General features: G+C 52.0%; 3 protein-coding genes across 7 annotated transcripts; 1 reads left to right on the forward strand and 2 right to left on the reverse strand.

The window, feature by feature from the left end:
• Positions 1-5,502: 5,502 nt before the first annotated feature.
• Positions 5,503-8,057, reverse strand: C5H16orf86 (chromosome 5 C16orf86 homolog). Of its 3 annotated transcripts, XM_059264120.1 has the most exons (5): positions 7,870-8,057; positions 7,177-7,303; positions 6,739-6,968; positions 6,154-6,395; positions 5,503-6,058 (listed from the first exon to the last, which is right to left on the reverse strand). In XM_059264120.1, exons 2-5 carry the CDS (start codon positions 7,267-7,269, stop codon positions 5,649-5,651), a joined length of 975 nt encoding a protein of 324 aa, XP_059120103.1. In that variant the 5' UTR covers positions 7,270-7,303; positions 7,870-8,057; the 3' UTR covers positions 5,503-5,648. The 3 variants fall into 3 exon arrangements, with proteins under 3 accessions (XP_059120103.1, XP_059120104.1, XP_059120105.1); XM_059264121.1 differs by lacking the exon at positions 7,870-8,057 and having other exon boundaries at positions 7,186-7,646; XM_059264122.1 differs by lacking the exon at positions 7,870-8,057 and having other exon boundaries at positions 6,898-6,968; positions 7,177-7,646.
• On the forward strand, positions 7,319-12,217 carry Enkd1 (enkurin domain containing 1). Of its 2 annotated transcripts, none has more exons than XM_059264119.1 (8): positions 7,319-7,542; positions 7,786-7,885; positions 7,966-8,160; positions 8,815-8,987; positions 11,125-11,250; positions 11,364-11,527; positions 11,624-11,760; positions 11,850-12,217. In XM_059264119.1, exons 2-8 carry the CDS (start codon positions 7,801-7,803, stop codon positions 12,008-12,010), a joined length of 1,041 nt encoding a protein of 346 aa, XP_059120102.1. In that variant the 5' UTR covers positions 7,319-7,542; positions 7,786-7,800; the 3' UTR covers positions 12,011-12,217. The 2 variants fall into 2 exon arrangements, with proteins under 2 accessions (XP_059120102.1, XP_059120101.1); XM_059264118.1 differs by having other exon boundaries at positions 7,319-7,528.
• Positions 12,218-12,365: 148 nt separating this feature from the next.
• Positions 12,366-14,220, reverse strand: Pard6a (par-6 family cell polarity regulator alpha). 2 transcript variants are annotated; one of them, XM_059264129.1, is made up of 3 exons: positions 14,058-14,220; positions 13,467-13,689; positions 12,366-13,248 (listed from the first exon to the last, which is right to left on the reverse strand). In XM_059264129.1, exons 1-3 carry the CDS (start codon positions 14,118-14,120, stop codon positions 12,497-12,499), a joined length of 1,038 nt encoding a protein of 345 aa, XP_059120112.1. In that variant the 5' UTR covers positions 14,121-14,220; the 3' UTR covers positions 12,366-12,496. The 2 variants fall into 2 exon arrangements, with proteins under 2 accessions (XP_059120112.1, XP_059120111.1); XM_059264128.1 differs by having other exon boundaries at positions 12,366-13,251.
• Positions 14,221-14,246: the final 26 nt, after the last annotated feature.

Consider the following 14,246-nt stretch of genomic DNA (forward strand, 5'->3'; position numbering starts at 1 on the left):
TAAGACTGAAGATGTACTTGTGAAAGAGCCTTTTTGCTGGCCTAGAGTGGGGCTTAGGTTAGAGAACTTTGTGTTTGGAGATAAACTCCCAGTACTGGGGCAAGTATCGAGTGGGCATGAGGCAGGACTACTTTTAGAAGACACAGGCTTGCCAGGTGGTGGTGGCGCACGCCTTTAATCCCAGCACTCAGGAGGCAGAGCCAGGCAGATCTCTGTGAGTTCAAGGCCAGCCTAGTCTACAAAGGGAGATCCAGGACAGGCACCAAAACTACACAGAGAAACCCTGTCTCGAAAACAAACAAACAAACAAACAAACAAAAAAAGACACAGGCTTTGAAGGCACCTCCCGGACTCCTGACATCTTTCCATCTCTCTGGCACAAGAACTTGCAGTCACTGGGAATGGGGTAATTTAAGCAGTAAGCCCTGATGCCTGTGGCTAAGAGAGCCCAGGGATGACGGAGCCTAACTAGTTCTAGGCCTGTCCTGCAGCGCCCCCTCCTGGAAGAAGGCAACAGCATCTCCCAGCACTATACTTTCAGGTAAAAGTTTCTTCTGAGTTAGTTTTCCCCTTTGATACCCCAACCAGATGAGAACTTCCAGAATCCCTGCTAAGTCATTGGCCTTCAAGAAAGTCTAGGCCTTGAACTCACCCAGATATGACAGCCGCTTCCTGCTGCCCTGACCATCTCACCAATTCTTGTTCTTTGCTTCATAAACAGTTTGCCCGTAATTTCAGGCTGTGAGAGGAGCAGACCCCCACCCCAGACACCACCATCTGTACTTGGAGAGATGGAGAACTCAACTTTATTGTATCAGCTGCTGGTAACTCAAGCTAATCCTCAGAGTGGTCAGACCCCGATCTGTTGTCTCATACAGTTTCTATTGGCTGTATGTACAGTGCTACCTTTGGGCGTTTTGGGGATTTACATTTTAGTTTGCATGATTACAGACTTCTAACAATCCATTTTTCTTAATTTTTTTTTTTTTTTTTTTTTTTTTTTTTTTTCAAGACAAGGTTTCTCTGTGTAGCTTTGCGCCTTTCCTGGAACTCACTTGGTAGCCCAGGCTGGCCTCGAACTCACAGAGATCCACCTGGCTCTGCCTCCCGAGTGCTGGGATTAAAGGCGTGCGCCGCCGCCGCCGCCGCCGCCGCCGCCGCCGCCGCCGCCGCCGCCGCCGCCGCCGCCACCACCACCACCACCACCACCACCACCACCACCGCCCGGCCATTTTTCTTAATTTTAAAAAGCCAGGATATTAAGCCCAGTAGTGGTGGCGCACGCCTTTAACCCCAGCACTTGGGAGGCAGAGGCAGGCGGATCTCTGAGTTTGAGGCCAGCCTGGTCTACAGTGTGAGTTCTAGGATGGCCAGGGCTGTTACAGAGAAACTGTCTTGAAAAAACAACAACCCCTCCCCCCAAAAAAAAATATAGCCAAGCAAGTTTATAGAAACAGCAGGACAAAGCAGTTCTTTTGGAACTGTTTCTCAAGGCAACTAAGATACAGTTCTTGGCATAAAGAATAAGTAAAATTTCAAGAGACAACGTGTTTTATCCATAGGCTAGGCTCCAGCAGGGCTCAGCTCCTTCCTACCATTGAACTCTCTTACCTTCTTTAGGCTGTAATAGACCTAACTCTTTCTTGACACTGAACTCCTCCTTTCTCGTGGCTAAGACTCCTGTTTGTTTACGCTCTTCCTCATCACCTTCACGCTTGTGCAGCATGCATCCCTGCTCGCCATGTCCTCTGCTTCTGCTACACTGAGCAGCCTTCCTGTTGACATCTCCCACACCAGGACAGCGTGTCCCTGGCTTATCTCAGGCCTGAAGGGCTTTCCTCCAGGAACAGCTGTGTTGGCATCACTTGTCCCCAGGGTAAAGTGGCAGTCACCTCACCATCTGTGCTCCTACATGAGCATGAGAGCACAGCAGTGATTTGTTCCTCGGCTCCCATCATGTACCCTGCTAAGACAAGCCTGCAGGTCTCGGCCTCAGGAATTGTTCTCTAAGCACGAACGTGGACTTTCTTCTCAGTATTAGATCTCTGCACGTCCAGCTCTGGAGACAGAAAGAGCAAGTGCTTCCTATGCTTGGCTCACACCACAGTCAGAGTCCCTTGGTCCACAGACGGTGCAGACAGGACCAGCTGGACTGGACCCCAGGGTTTACTGTAAGGCCACACCGCTGCACACATCTACTTCCTCCATCTTAAAATGAGGTCAAAGCCGGGCGGTGGTGGCACACGCCTTTAATCCCAGCACTCGGGAGGCAGAGGCAGGCAGATCTCTGTGAGTTCGAGGCCAGCCTGGACTACCAAGTGAGTTCCAGGAAAGGCACAAAGCTACACAGAGAAACCCTGTCTCAAAAAAAAAAAAAATAAAATAAATAAATAAATAAATAAATAAATAAATAAATAAATGAGGTCAAACTCAGTTATCTAGCTCTGAAACATCCTTCATCATTAGTGAGCATCTCATCTCTGTGGGCCAGATTCTGTCTGCATGGCGCCTGTGGACAGTATCACCTGAGGTGGCGGAATCATTACTGTAGGCAGATGGAGGGAGAAATGTCCTGACCAGTGACCTTGCTGTAGGCCAGAAAACATCTAGGTGACCTTCCAATGTGGGGAGCAGCCTGGAATGATGCTAGGAAAGTGGACCATGCCCATTGTCTCTCTCTCTGCCCACCTCATTCCCATCCAGTGATCATGCTGGACCATTATTCCAGAGACCTTGCCTGAGGTCGTGGGCGTTAGATGGCTTTAACTGTTCTGTTTCTTTTCTTTCTTCTTCTGTTTTATTTATTTATTTATTTATTTTGGTTTTTCGAGACAGGGTTTCTCTGTGTAGCTTTGCGCCTTTTCTGGAACTCACTTGGTAGCCCAGGCTGGCCTCGAACTCACAGAGATCCGCCTGGCTCTGCTTCCCAAGTGCTAGGATTAAAGGCGTGCGCCACCACTGCCCAGCTTTTTTTTTTTTTTGGTAACTGTTCTGTTTCATACCTGTCATCTCTGTAGCCTCCTTCCTGAGGCCTTTGATGGGAACCCCTAGGTAGGTGTGACCCAATGATGTGTGATCTAGGGGTGCACAGTCTAATGGAGATATACAATTCACAGTATAAAAATGCTACAAATTCAGGACAACATTGGTGCTTCCTGACTCAGCAGAAAGAGGGTGTGTGTGGTATGTATGTATGCATGCATGTTTGTATATGGTCTGTGTGTTATGTATGTATGTATCTGTGTATATGGAGTATATGTATGTGGTGTGTGTGGTATGTATGTATTCATGTATATATGTGGTGTGTGGTATGTATGTACTTGCCAGGTAGAAGGATGAAGGAACAAAGACATCCTAGAGAAAGCCCCATGTGCAGAATGAAAGCATTAAAAGGCCTGGCTGATCAGGGACTTACACATAGCCATTAAGTTTCAAAGATAAGACGAGCAAGACACTGGAGTGACAGTGACATCATGAGCATGCAGGTGTGTATGTGCAGTAGGATTACTGCATGTATCTGTAAGACCAGAGACCACAGGCAGGCGGCACTTTGAGGCTCCTACCTGGAGATGTCTGAGGCCCAGGCCCTCGTTCTGACCTTACAATTTAGAGGATAGATTCACTTGTAGGAACAGAGTCAGAAGTGACACCAGGATCTTAGCTTGATACAGGAAGAAAGGCATTTCATGTGGAAACCCCATGTCTGAAGTGCTTGAAGGACACCCAGGAAGACCAGCAGCCTTGTCTCCACAACATCCCTCACTCATCTGCTCTCCCTAGGGCTGTCTAGAGGACCAGAGGCAGCAGTCATCCAGTGAGGGGGCCTTACAGCTCCAAGAAATTCATTCACTGTCGCCACCACCCAGTACCAGGGACCATCTGTGGGCAAAGTGTAGTCTGGTTGCTCTATGACAATGAGTAGAGAGTATTTTCTAGAAGTATTTAATACACATGAGTGCTCTGCCTGCATGTATGTCTGTACACTACAGTGTGTATCTAGTACAGGCAGAGGCCAGAAGAGGGTGTCAGATCCCCTGGGTCAGGGTTAGACATAAGGTGCTGTGTGGGTGCTGGGAATTGAACCTGGGTCCTCTGCAAAAGAAGCAAGTGCTTTTACCAAGAGCCATCTCTCCAACCTACCTCTCCCTCTCCCTCTCTCTCTCTCTCTCTCTCTCTCTCTCTCTCTCTTTGGCTTTTAGAGACAGGGTCCCTCTGTCTAGCCCTGGCTTCTGGAACTCACTCTGTAGACCAGGCTGGCCTCAGACTCAGAGATTCCCTTGCCTCTGCCTCCTGAGTGCTGGGATTAAAGGTGTGCACCACCACCTCCCGGCTTCTTCCCTTTTTTTTTTTTTTTTTTTTTCTCGAGACAGGGTTTCTCTGTGTAGCTTTGCGCCTTTCCTGGAACTCACTTGGTAGCCCAGGCTGGCCTGGAACTCACAGAGATCTGCCTGGCTCTGCCTCCCAAGTGCTGGGATTAAAGGCGTGCGCCACCACCGCCCGGCTTCTTTCCTTTTTTAAAAGATAGGGTCTCATGTAGTATATCCTGGCCTTGAATTCATTATCTGCCTGCCTCTACTTACCAAATGCAAGGGCACAGCAAGGCCTAAGCCCCGTTTACTAGCCACAGGTGTGCATCACCACACCTAGTTAGTAGTAAACTTTCTAAAAGTGCCAGTCTTAGACAGACAAATGAACTTGCCACCTCAGAAGGAGATCCCAGACTTAACCCCCTTGAAGTCAGGACAAATGCAGGCCCTTCTTCAAGAGACAGGCAATAGGATCAAACACTGGTTCCTAACCCTCTCTTTCTTCTGCCCCAAGTTCCTCTCCTTCACCTCCTACCATTAGCCTCTCTGACCCTCAGGCAGACACCATGCCTACCTACCTCTGCTGTATAACAGTTTCCTCTGAGATCAGAACATTCCGTCCTGGAGGAGGCTCCTTAAACAGGAAGGTAAACAACTCAAAATAGCTTCAGGAAGTTCCTGAAATTGACCAGATTCACCAGGCCCCTCCCTGCCTGAGTAAGCAATAAAAACTGAGAGTCCGGCTCAGGAGGAAGGAAGCTGAGCTGACTTTCAGACTAGACCAGAGGTCTGGAAAAAGTAGAAACTTGTTGAGCACCTAAGGTACCTAGAAGGGACACTCTCCAACCTGCTCAGTGGGCTCCAGGTCCCAGCTTCGTGAGCTGGCCCCATGCTGGGGTGGGCTTTGGTGATGTGGGTATCTTTGAGTCATTTCTGCTCCTGTGAGTGACCCCAATAAAACTCATTGGTTCACCAAGTTGGACTTTGCTGGTGTCTGTACTTTGGGCCGTCCTGGGCTCCCTGTCTGGGGTGAGTAGATGTGAGTGTTGTGTCTCCCCAGGAAAAGTTTCATCACACAACAACCTCATCCACTGACACATTCGTCAAGGTTCCAGTTGATCTCTGCATGGGTGAATCCTCCTCCCTTCTCCCCAGACTTTCCCCCAGTTTAGGCGTCACATTTGAGGAATCAATCTTTAAAAGGGGAAATGTTTATTTTCAGTGAGCCCGAATTCCCAAGTACAGACAAAGACTAAATTCCTTCCTCCACCTGATGGCCTAGGCCTGAGTGTACAGCCCTGGTTTAGGCGTAGAGGAGAGACGTTCTCAGTGGGTAGACGGTCACTTGTACTGAGGGGAGAGTGGGGGCACAAGAGGAGCCGCACAGACACTCAACATCTTGTCAATGTCCACTTGGGTTGTCTTATCCACCTCAGCCTTGAGGCTGCCAATCGCCCTTAGACTAGACAACCCCCCAGGGTCCTCTCCGACCTCCTGTCCTAGAGAAGGAAGAGAATGAGTGAGGGGCACCAGCGTGTTAGGGCAGGGCAAAGCAAGGCCTAGGCCCAGCTCACCTGCCACGGGCAGCAAGGTCTGCAACTGCAGCTGCTCCACGCCCGGCCCCTCAGGAGCCAGGGCCAACTCCGACTCAGGCTCCACCTCTGGCTCTCTGTCCCCGTCCCCTGCCTGATTCAGCTCAGGGTTGCAATAGTTGATATATTGGTACAGTGGCCGCAGGCGCTGGACTTTGCCTGCAAGAACCCAAGGCAGGTAAAGGCTGGAGCGCCCGGTGGAGCCTGTCAGACCCAGAAGAGGAAAGAAGGTAACCCTAGGGATTGTCACTCACGCTCCAGCCCCAGCGTCTCTGTGGGTGCGGATGTGCTGGCTACAGCGGGGGGCACAGGAGCCCCTACGCTCTTGCGTTTCTTGGCTTTTTTGTGCTGTTTAGCAGACAGTGAAGACTCGCTGTGGCTTCCCTCCGGCTGCTCCTTCTGCAGCAGCATCCCTGCTGGCAGTTCAGCTTCAGCCCTAGGATGGGCATGGTAGCTCGGCCCTGGGAGGGCTGGGGTACCCAAGCCTGGGACAAGGCTGAAAGAGGTAGGCTTCAGTCTCTGGTTCCTGTGTCTAGCCCTGCCTGCCCACCAACCCCAGGGCTAGTTAGCTGCCCCTTTCCTGGTCAGTGAAACTCCCAGGACCAATAGAGACCCAGCACTCACGACAACAGTCTCCTACAAGACTACAAAATCTGAAAGCTCTGAATCTTTTTTGTTCGCCCTCTCTTTCCTCTTAGACGCCCGTTCTAGAGAAACAGAAGTTTCTAGTTGGGAGTGAGGGGTAGTAGCAGAAGACAAAGATGCCTGCCTCGGAGGAATCAGGATTTAGGAATCTCGGGGTAAGACTCCCCTCCCCATCCCTCTGAAAGCCTCCTCACTTGATAGGCTTTCTCTTGGGCCCATGACTGGGCCTCACGATGGATGATGTGGGCTTGGGTCCTCTCTCCTCTCCTGCTTCCACCCCTGGATTGAGTCCTTCCTCTCCCCGGTTTATTCCTTCATCCTGGGGCTCCAGCTCGAAGCTGTGTCCCACTGACCATTTGTTTTCACCTGGGGTTCTGCAGGTCTCATGTGCGGGCACCAGACTCTTATCTCCTGGTCCTGGACACTAGAAGGTACGCATAGTAGCCAATGGCCAGGCAAAGTATTGTAGGGATCAGTCATTCATAGTCCAGTATTGGTCACAAAATTTGACATGAAGGCTACCAGCTCAGGCCCCTCTACTTGCAGGGCTTGGCCGGGCAGTTAGGGGGTTGGGTCACCTAGAGTCCCGCCTCTCCTGCCCTACCGCTCCACCTCCCGAGCTTCGAAAATACCTGAGTCACCTCAGGGATCTCTGCAACCTGGGCTAATCCTACTGCCGCCCCATTCTGGGCTTCTGGTTGCCTCTTGGCCCCTGCTGAGGCCATGGCTGTGCGGAATCAGTGCATTCCTTGACGGTTGCTAGGAGAAGACGGTGGGTTCAGAGGAAGGTTGGACTGGTGTACTCAGTGTTAGTAGGGGAGACCTGCTGGGAGGTGAGGATCCTGCTGAGACCTAAAACTTATAATAGCTCATCTGGAACTACAAACCCCAGAAGGCTTTTCGACGAAGTCATTTGACCCCTGACCTCAGGAAGCCATTTGTTGCCAAGCAACAGCAACTCCTACCGGCTTGCAACAGTTGGCGGTAAAACTGCTCTAGTGAGAGCCCCCCGCTGGGGCGTTGCGGGGGAGGGGTCGCGAACCCCTCAGGGAAGTAGGCTAGGATCTTGGTCGCGGGGCGGTGGCGCTGGCTAAGCCTAGGGGCCAGGCGGGAGACAGGGGGTGGGGGTCGGGAATGGGGGGTACGGCGGGGCTGCAGGGCTCGGGTCGAGGGTGGAAGTACCCGACAGGGATTGGGGGCCCGAGTTGCGCCGCGCAGCAGGCTACGGTGCACGGTTGCAGGGCGGCGATAGGATCATGTGCGAGGGCCCGTCCCGCATCTCTGGACCCATCCCCCCAGACCCTACACTCTGCCCGGACTACTACCGGCGGCCGGCCTCGGGTGAGTTGCAGGGTCCCGCGGCGGGGCGAGTACCACGCCCCATCACTGAGCACGGCTTTCCACCGCGTCCTGCTCCTCAGCCCAAGGGCGCCTGGAAGGAAACGCGCTGAAGCTGGACCTGCTGACTTCAGGTCGCGACCTGGACTCCAGTCCTCCTCGTGGTCCCCGCATCAGGCCTGGAGCCCGAGAGATCCTAGAGCGTGGCCAGCGAGGCGTGGGGGACGTGCTGCTGCAACTGGGGGGCATCTCCCTTGGTTCAGGGGTCTCTCCTAAGAGTAAGTCCTTGCCAGAAGGGGTATCGAGGCATTCGGAGGTCAAAAGTAGAGATTAAAATAGGATGCTTCTTAGTTGCCTTGAGCCCAGGTAATCAATGTACTTTTTCCTGGGTCTTAGTTTTCCTAGCACAAAAGGAAGCTGAAATGCACGACCTCCTGACAGGATCAGAGTTCATCCTTATGTAGGAAGTCCTAGCTTCAAGCATCCACACCTTGATGGAACATTGTTTACTTAGCTTACTTTGTGCCAAGCTCTGTAGGTGTTAGGAAAACAGACATAAAAAGTATGGGCGTCACAATTGGAGGCAATAAACAAGACAGGACAAGGTGATTAATGGTATATTTCACTATCAGAATGTAGAAGATAACCAGGAGGAATACTGTGTAAGAAGAGAATAAGGTCATGATCGTGCTGTGTGTATGGAGTCTAACATACATGGAGAGGTCTTGGTTGTATTTAAATTGCGTGTGTGTGTGTGTGTGTGTGTGTGTGTGTGTGTGTGTGAGTGATATTGGAGATTGAGCCCAGGGCCTCTCATATACCAGATTGTCTGGGAGAAATTTCTGCAAAGGGTACAGTGTGAGCCTATGTGTGGTCTGGTCTAAGTTGCATGGCCATTTGTAGGGCTGTCCCTAGCAACAGTTTTTCCTCAGGGAAGGATCCAAAAGACCATGAGAAGGAAAACCTGAGGCGGATCAGAGAGATTCAGAGGCGCTTCCAAGATCAAGAACGCAGCCGGGAGCAGAGCCAGCCTAAGCCCTTGAAGGCACTGTGGCACTCACCCAAGTATGACAATGTGGAGTCTCGAGTCAAGGCCAGGATGAAGGTATCTTTCCCTGGGAGCCAGACATATTGTCCATCTTGGCCAACAGACAGTTATACACCTGATCTAACTTACTGAGTGTGTGTGGGGATGGTAAAGGCTGAGACATCTGGGGTGGACCTCTCTGAGGAGCTGATGGCTTCAGGGTTAGTAAGAATTAGGCTAAGAGGAGAGATGAAACCTCAGAAGTCCTGGGATCAGGGCAATGGGGATAGTAGGTATAATTCAATTTGTAGAAGGTTAGAGCTGAAAGCCAGCTGGACACGTATCTGGAAGAACTACTTAGCCAGGCGTCATGGCGCATGCCTTTGATCCCAGCACTTGGGAGGCAGAGGCAGGCAGATCTCGAGTTTGAGGCCAGCCTGGTCTAGAGATCGAGTTCCAGAACAGTCAGAGCTACACAGTGAAACCCTGTCTTAGAAAAAAAAAAAAAACAAAAAAAAAACAAAAAAAAAAAACAATAACAACAAAAGAACTACCTAAGCTACTTGTCAACATTATTTATTTGAAGTGTTGGAGATTGAATCTAGGGACTTCTGCACCCTAGGCATACACTGTACCACTCGATAAGTTATACCCCTAGCCTTCCTACTAATTAATTCTCAATTTCTCTGTCTCTGTCTGTTTCATGTAGCCTAGGCTGACCTTGTCAAACTCTGTGTACATGAGATAAAGCTGACCTTTGAACTCCTGAATCTCCTTTCTCCACCTCCCAAGTACTAGAATTTTTTCTTTAATCAATTTTTTTAGATTTAATTTTTTTTTTTTTTTTTTTTTTTTTTTTTTGGTTTTTCAAGACAGGGTTTCTCTGTCTAGTCCTGGCTGTCCTGGAACTCACTCTGTAGACCAGGCTGGCCTCGAACTCACTGAGATCCACCTGCCACTCTGCCTACCAAGTGCTGGGATTAAAGGCATGTGCCACCACTGCCCGGCTTAAAATTTTTTTATGTGTATGGATGGATGTTTTGCCTGCAAGTCTGTGTACCACAGAGGCCAGAAGAAGGCATCGGATCTCCTGGAACAGCATCCAGTGCTCTTAACTGCTGCGCCATTTCTCTAGCCCCTAACCCCACTTTCTTTTGAGACAGGGTCTTACTATGTAGCCCAGTCTAGCCTCAAACTCATTATGTAGCCCAGGCTGGCCTTGAACTTTTAACAGGCCTCCTGCCTTAGCCTCCCAGGGGTTGAGATAATGGATTTGGACCACCACACCCAGCTCATTTCTTTCTGAGACCATAGTTTGCTGTTTAGTCTCAGGCTGTCCATGATTAACCTAGACTGGCCTCAAACTGTCAATCCCTCTACCTCAGCCTCCAGAGTCCTGGGACTATTAAGCACGTACCACCATTCCTTGAAACATCGATTTCTGAGGACAGAGAGGAGGACTAGGGTTAGGTTTTGGTGGTAGTTACCATTGCTGTATTCAGGGACCCTGAAAGAGACACAGGACGGAGAGAAAAGACAAGGTTACATGAGATTGCATTCAGGCTGAAGCATCTGTGGGCCTGCCAGGGGGTAGGACTGTGTCCAGGAAGCAGATGGATACATAGCTCTGGATCTCAGCAGTGAGGCCAGAGTGTTATTGACAATTAAATTGAGGACGGTGGGTCTAAGCAAGCAGCTCTTGGTTTTGAGGGTTTGGAGGCAACACTCAGTAACTTAGGGGTGCTAGAGCCAGAAACCTTGGTTAAGAACGAGCAAGGAGCCAGGTGGTGGTGGTGGTATACACCTTTAATCCCAGTACTTGGAAGGTAGAGGCAGGCAGATCTCTATGAATTCAAGGCCAGCCTGGTCTACAGAACGAGTTCCAGGACAGCCAGGGCTACACAGAGAAACCCTGTCCTGAAAAACCATAGTTAGTTAGTTAGTTAGATAGATAGATAGATAGATAAATAGAATGGAGAAAAGGATGGTAGCTAAATGAGGATGAATGTAGACAGCAAAATAGATGGTTTTCCTAAAGCTTTAAAAGACAAACATATTTAAATGTTGAGATGTGTTCCTTCAAAGAGGAGGGAGGTCCATGGAGATGAGCACAGAAAGGTACTTAGAGGAAGGAGGGATAGAAAAGGGAATGGTCTTATGGCTTAGGACCCTGTCTTCAGCCACCCTGATTCCTCTGCTGTGCCCTACCTTCCAGGAGCCTGGCCCTGCCTCTGTGACAGAACCTGCCCACTTCCTTCGGGCACACTCCCGCTGTGGCCCTGGGCTCCCACCATCCCGTGTCTCCAGTCCTCAGCTCACCCTGCCAGGTCCCAAAGCTAAGGTGAGAGGATCTGTGGGGACTAGAAAGGCCGTTGGCCAGCCGTCCTGGGGGTGGGGTGCAGAGGTACAACACAGTGCTACAGGGTCTCCACCATGCTTGCCATGTCCCTGCAGGGGCCAGGCCTAGGTGTGGATTTCATTAGTCACAATGCCCGAGCTGCCAAGAGAGCCCCCAGGCGCCGTTCCCGCTCACTGCAGGTCCTCGCACAAGTTCTGGAACAACAGCAACAAGCCCAGGAGCACTACAATGCCACACAGAAAGGCCACGTGCCCCAGTAGTAGGTCCATGTGCTGACAAGCATGGTTAGGGACCTTTGTGGGGGTGGGAACCAGTCTGCCTTGGTGTCATCAGCCCTGGACTTGTGCATTCACAGCTTGTTGGAGCGCAGAGATCTGTGGCGGAGGGAGGCTGAAGCCCGCCAGCACAGCCAGCCAGACCCTGCCATGCCCCCTGGCCACGTACTCATGCCTGAGAATCAGCGGTTAGAGACACTGAACAATCTGCTCCAGAGTGAGGGCTTGGGCAGAGGTGGTGGAAAGGGAGCCCATGGGCACCATGCACCCCTACCCAGCATTCACTGTTTCCATGTCCCCTTGCAGGCCAGAGCAAGCTGCTACGTGAGCTAGTACTGCTACCTGCTGGGGCAGACTCTCTGAGAGCGCAGGGCCACCGTGCTGAACTGGACCGGAAGTTGGTGCAAATAGAAGAGGCTGTCAGGATCTTTTCCCGACCCAAAGTCTTTGTGAAGATGGATACCTAAGCCCTGCCTTTGTGGGCAGAGTGACAGGGAGATCCGTGCTGAGGATCACCACATGGCTACAAAGGGCAAACTCAAGCCCTGTCATAGTTCCAAAGACAAGGGCATTGGGGGTGGGCAGTTTCTCTAAAGTACTTCCTAGTCACCAGTAGCTGCAGAAGGGCCACCCAGCCTTCCAACACCTATGTCAAATTAAACGTTTTGTACACAGCTGTTTCCATGGGATCTTTTTAGAAATGCCAAGCTTAATGGACCTCCTGCTGCACAGTTCTAGGAAGGTCTCTGCTGACCCCTTATTCCTCCTGCCTCACGTCCAGGGAAGAAGAGGTTGGGGCTTGGGACACAGAAGGACCATATGTACATTTGTAGAAAACCTTTAATGTTCACTGGGCTGAGAGGGCTCTGTGAGCAAGCTAATCTTCCCTCCCCAACCGGAAAGTCCATGCCACGTTCCAGCAGCCTAAAGTGACAAGGCTGCGTCTTTGCCTGTCAGAGGCTGAATCCACTAACATCACCTCGCATGCCATTCTCCCAGTCAGAGTTGGCTTGCTCTTGGCTATCCAAGGAGGGCAGAGAGCTGCCAGCACCAGGAAGGAAGCAGCCAGGTTCCAGGTCCCAGCACAGGGGCCCCTGAGACAGCCCATTAGAACAGGGAGGGTGGCGATTCTCAAGGACCAGATCACTGCTGTCATCGTCACTGTCAGGCTCAGTAGGCCCAGGCCCTACAGAGGAAGGCCCTGTCAGACGCCCAGATGCCCCTCGTACCACGTTATTACGCTGGTTGGCAGGCTTGACAGTGACAATGAGGTTATGGCTGTTGGCAACCATCATGTCCGTCACTTGGTCCAAGGTCTTCCCAGCCACCTCAATGCCATTGACCTCGAGGATCTCGTCACTGACTGCCAGCAGCCCTGTACTCTCAGCCAGGCCCCCACGTACCAGGCGGGAGATGAAGATTCCTGGAACCCGCTCCAGGCCCTGGGGAGCCACCCGAACACTCATGCCATCTCGAATGTAGAAGCCCAGGGGACGGTCTGAGCCATGTTTGTGGAGCCTCACACGTCGATGCGTCTCAGGTAGTAGGTCCACGTCTATGACTGAAGACACCTGGCGGAAATCTTGGGGCAGGCTGATTAACAAGGGCGGTCGGGTGCGCAGAGGTGCTGCTGGTCGAAGCAGGAGCCCTTTCTTGCGCCTCTGCAGAGAGTTGGAGGCAAAAGCCAGGCTGCTGGAGTCACCTTCTGCTGCAGGAGAAGGGGGAACTAGGATTAGAGACTGCTCTCCCATTTTGGCCCCTGACAGTGACAATGTCAACTGTTTCCTACCACTTGGAGGTCAGACCAAGGGCAGAGACTGCAGAAGGTGAAGTCTAGGAACCCTGGGTATGGACTAAACCTAGGAGACCTGCCCTGCCTGTCACCCTGCCCCGAGGAAATTGCCCACTGTACCCCATCCTCACCCCGCTTCTGCACCAAGAGGCGCAGCGGCGGGGGCCCGCTGGCCAGGGCCCGGTGCAAACTCTCATCGTTGGTGAGGGGCAGCAAGTCGCCGTGAGCATCCGTATAGCCAAGCAGCACATCCAGGCCAGAGATCTGGTGTACCACACACAGCAACCGCGAGAACTCCTGGAAGCCTCTCACCGAAGCGCGGGGCAGCGCAAAACGTCGGAACTCGGCGTCAAACTGGAGGCGGGAGGGGAAGGGGAGAGGAGTGTCAGGACGGAGCCCAAGCCCCTTTCTCACTCCAGGTCTGAAGCTGTCAAGTGAGGGAAAGGGCTGCTGCAAGCGCTGCAGCCTTAAGCTTAAACCTCAGTTCCAATACAAGGGACACTGTCCAAGGTCTTTTCCTACATACCCAGGCCACAGAGGGACTCTGGAGATCCATAGTGAGAAGGAAAATGCGATGAGGGGAGGCAGACAGAAAAGCAGAATAGGATGCGGAGGATGGAGGACAGAAAGAGGTGATGGAGACCAAGGAGCCAGTGAGGGAGAGAAAGGGAATTGGGAGCGTCTAGCGCAGTGGCCAGAGCCGAAGCCGGAGGAGCCCTTACTTTGCTCTTCACCTCGACGATGCTATCGGGACTGCGCGCCGGAGTCCTCTGCGGCCTGGCCATTGCGGGACCAGGCGGGCCGGGGACAGTGCCCCAAGGCTGCCCGCCGCCGCCGCCGCCGCCGAGGCGCAGGTGCACAGCCCTGCCCGCTGGTCCGCGCCGCCCCGCCCCTGGCGGTAGCACTCGCCC

This window comes from Peromyscus eremicus, chromosome 5 (genome assembly GCF_949786415.1).
Source record: "Peromyscus eremicus chromosome 5, PerEre_H2_v1, whole genome shotgun sequence".
NCBI classification, from domain to species: domain Eukaryota; kingdom Metazoa; phylum Chordata; class Mammalia; order Rodentia; family Cricetidae; genus Peromyscus; species Peromyscus eremicus.

Bases quoted from the DNA above. Each gene is read 5' to 3' on its own strand.
- C5H16orf86 (XM_059264120.1), bottom strand. From the start codon at position 7,269: ATGGCCTCAGCAGGGGCCAAGAGGCAACCAGAAGCCCAGAATGGGGCG. The intron at 6,396-6,738 runs GTGAGGAGGCTT...TACCTCTTTCAG, and splicing joins CCCAAGAGAAAGCCTATCAA to CCTTGTCCCAGGCTTGGGTA. The intron at 6,059-6,153 runs GTGAGTGACAAT...GGGTTCTTGCAG, and splicing joins AGAGACGCTGGGGCTGGAGC to GCAAAGTCCAGCGCCTGCGG.
- Pard6a (XM_059264128.1), bottom strand. From the start codon at position 14,120: ATGGCCAGGCCGCAGAGGACTCCGGCGCGCAGTCCCGATAGCATCGTC. The intron at 13,690-14,057 runs GTAAGGGCTCCT...TCCCGCCTCCAG, and splicing joins TCGTCGAGGTGAAGAGCAAA to TTTGACGCCGAGTTCCGACG. The intron at 13,252-13,466 runs GTGAGGATGGGG...CTTCTCCTGCAG, and splicing joins CCTCTTGGTGCAGAAGCGGG to CAGAAGGTGACTCCAGCAGC.
- Enkd1 (XM_059264119.1), top strand. From the start codon at position 7,801: ATGTGCGAGGGCCCGTCCCGCATCTCTGGACCCATCCCCCCAGACCCT. The intron at 8,161-8,814 runs GTAAGTCCTTGC...GTTTTTCCTCAG, and splicing joins TTCAGGGGTCTCTCCTAAGA to GGAAGGATCCAAAAGACCAT. The intron at 11,528-11,623 runs GTAGGTCCATGT...GTGCATTCACAG, and splicing joins AAAGGCCACGTGCCCCAGTA to CTTGTTGGAGCGCAGAGATC.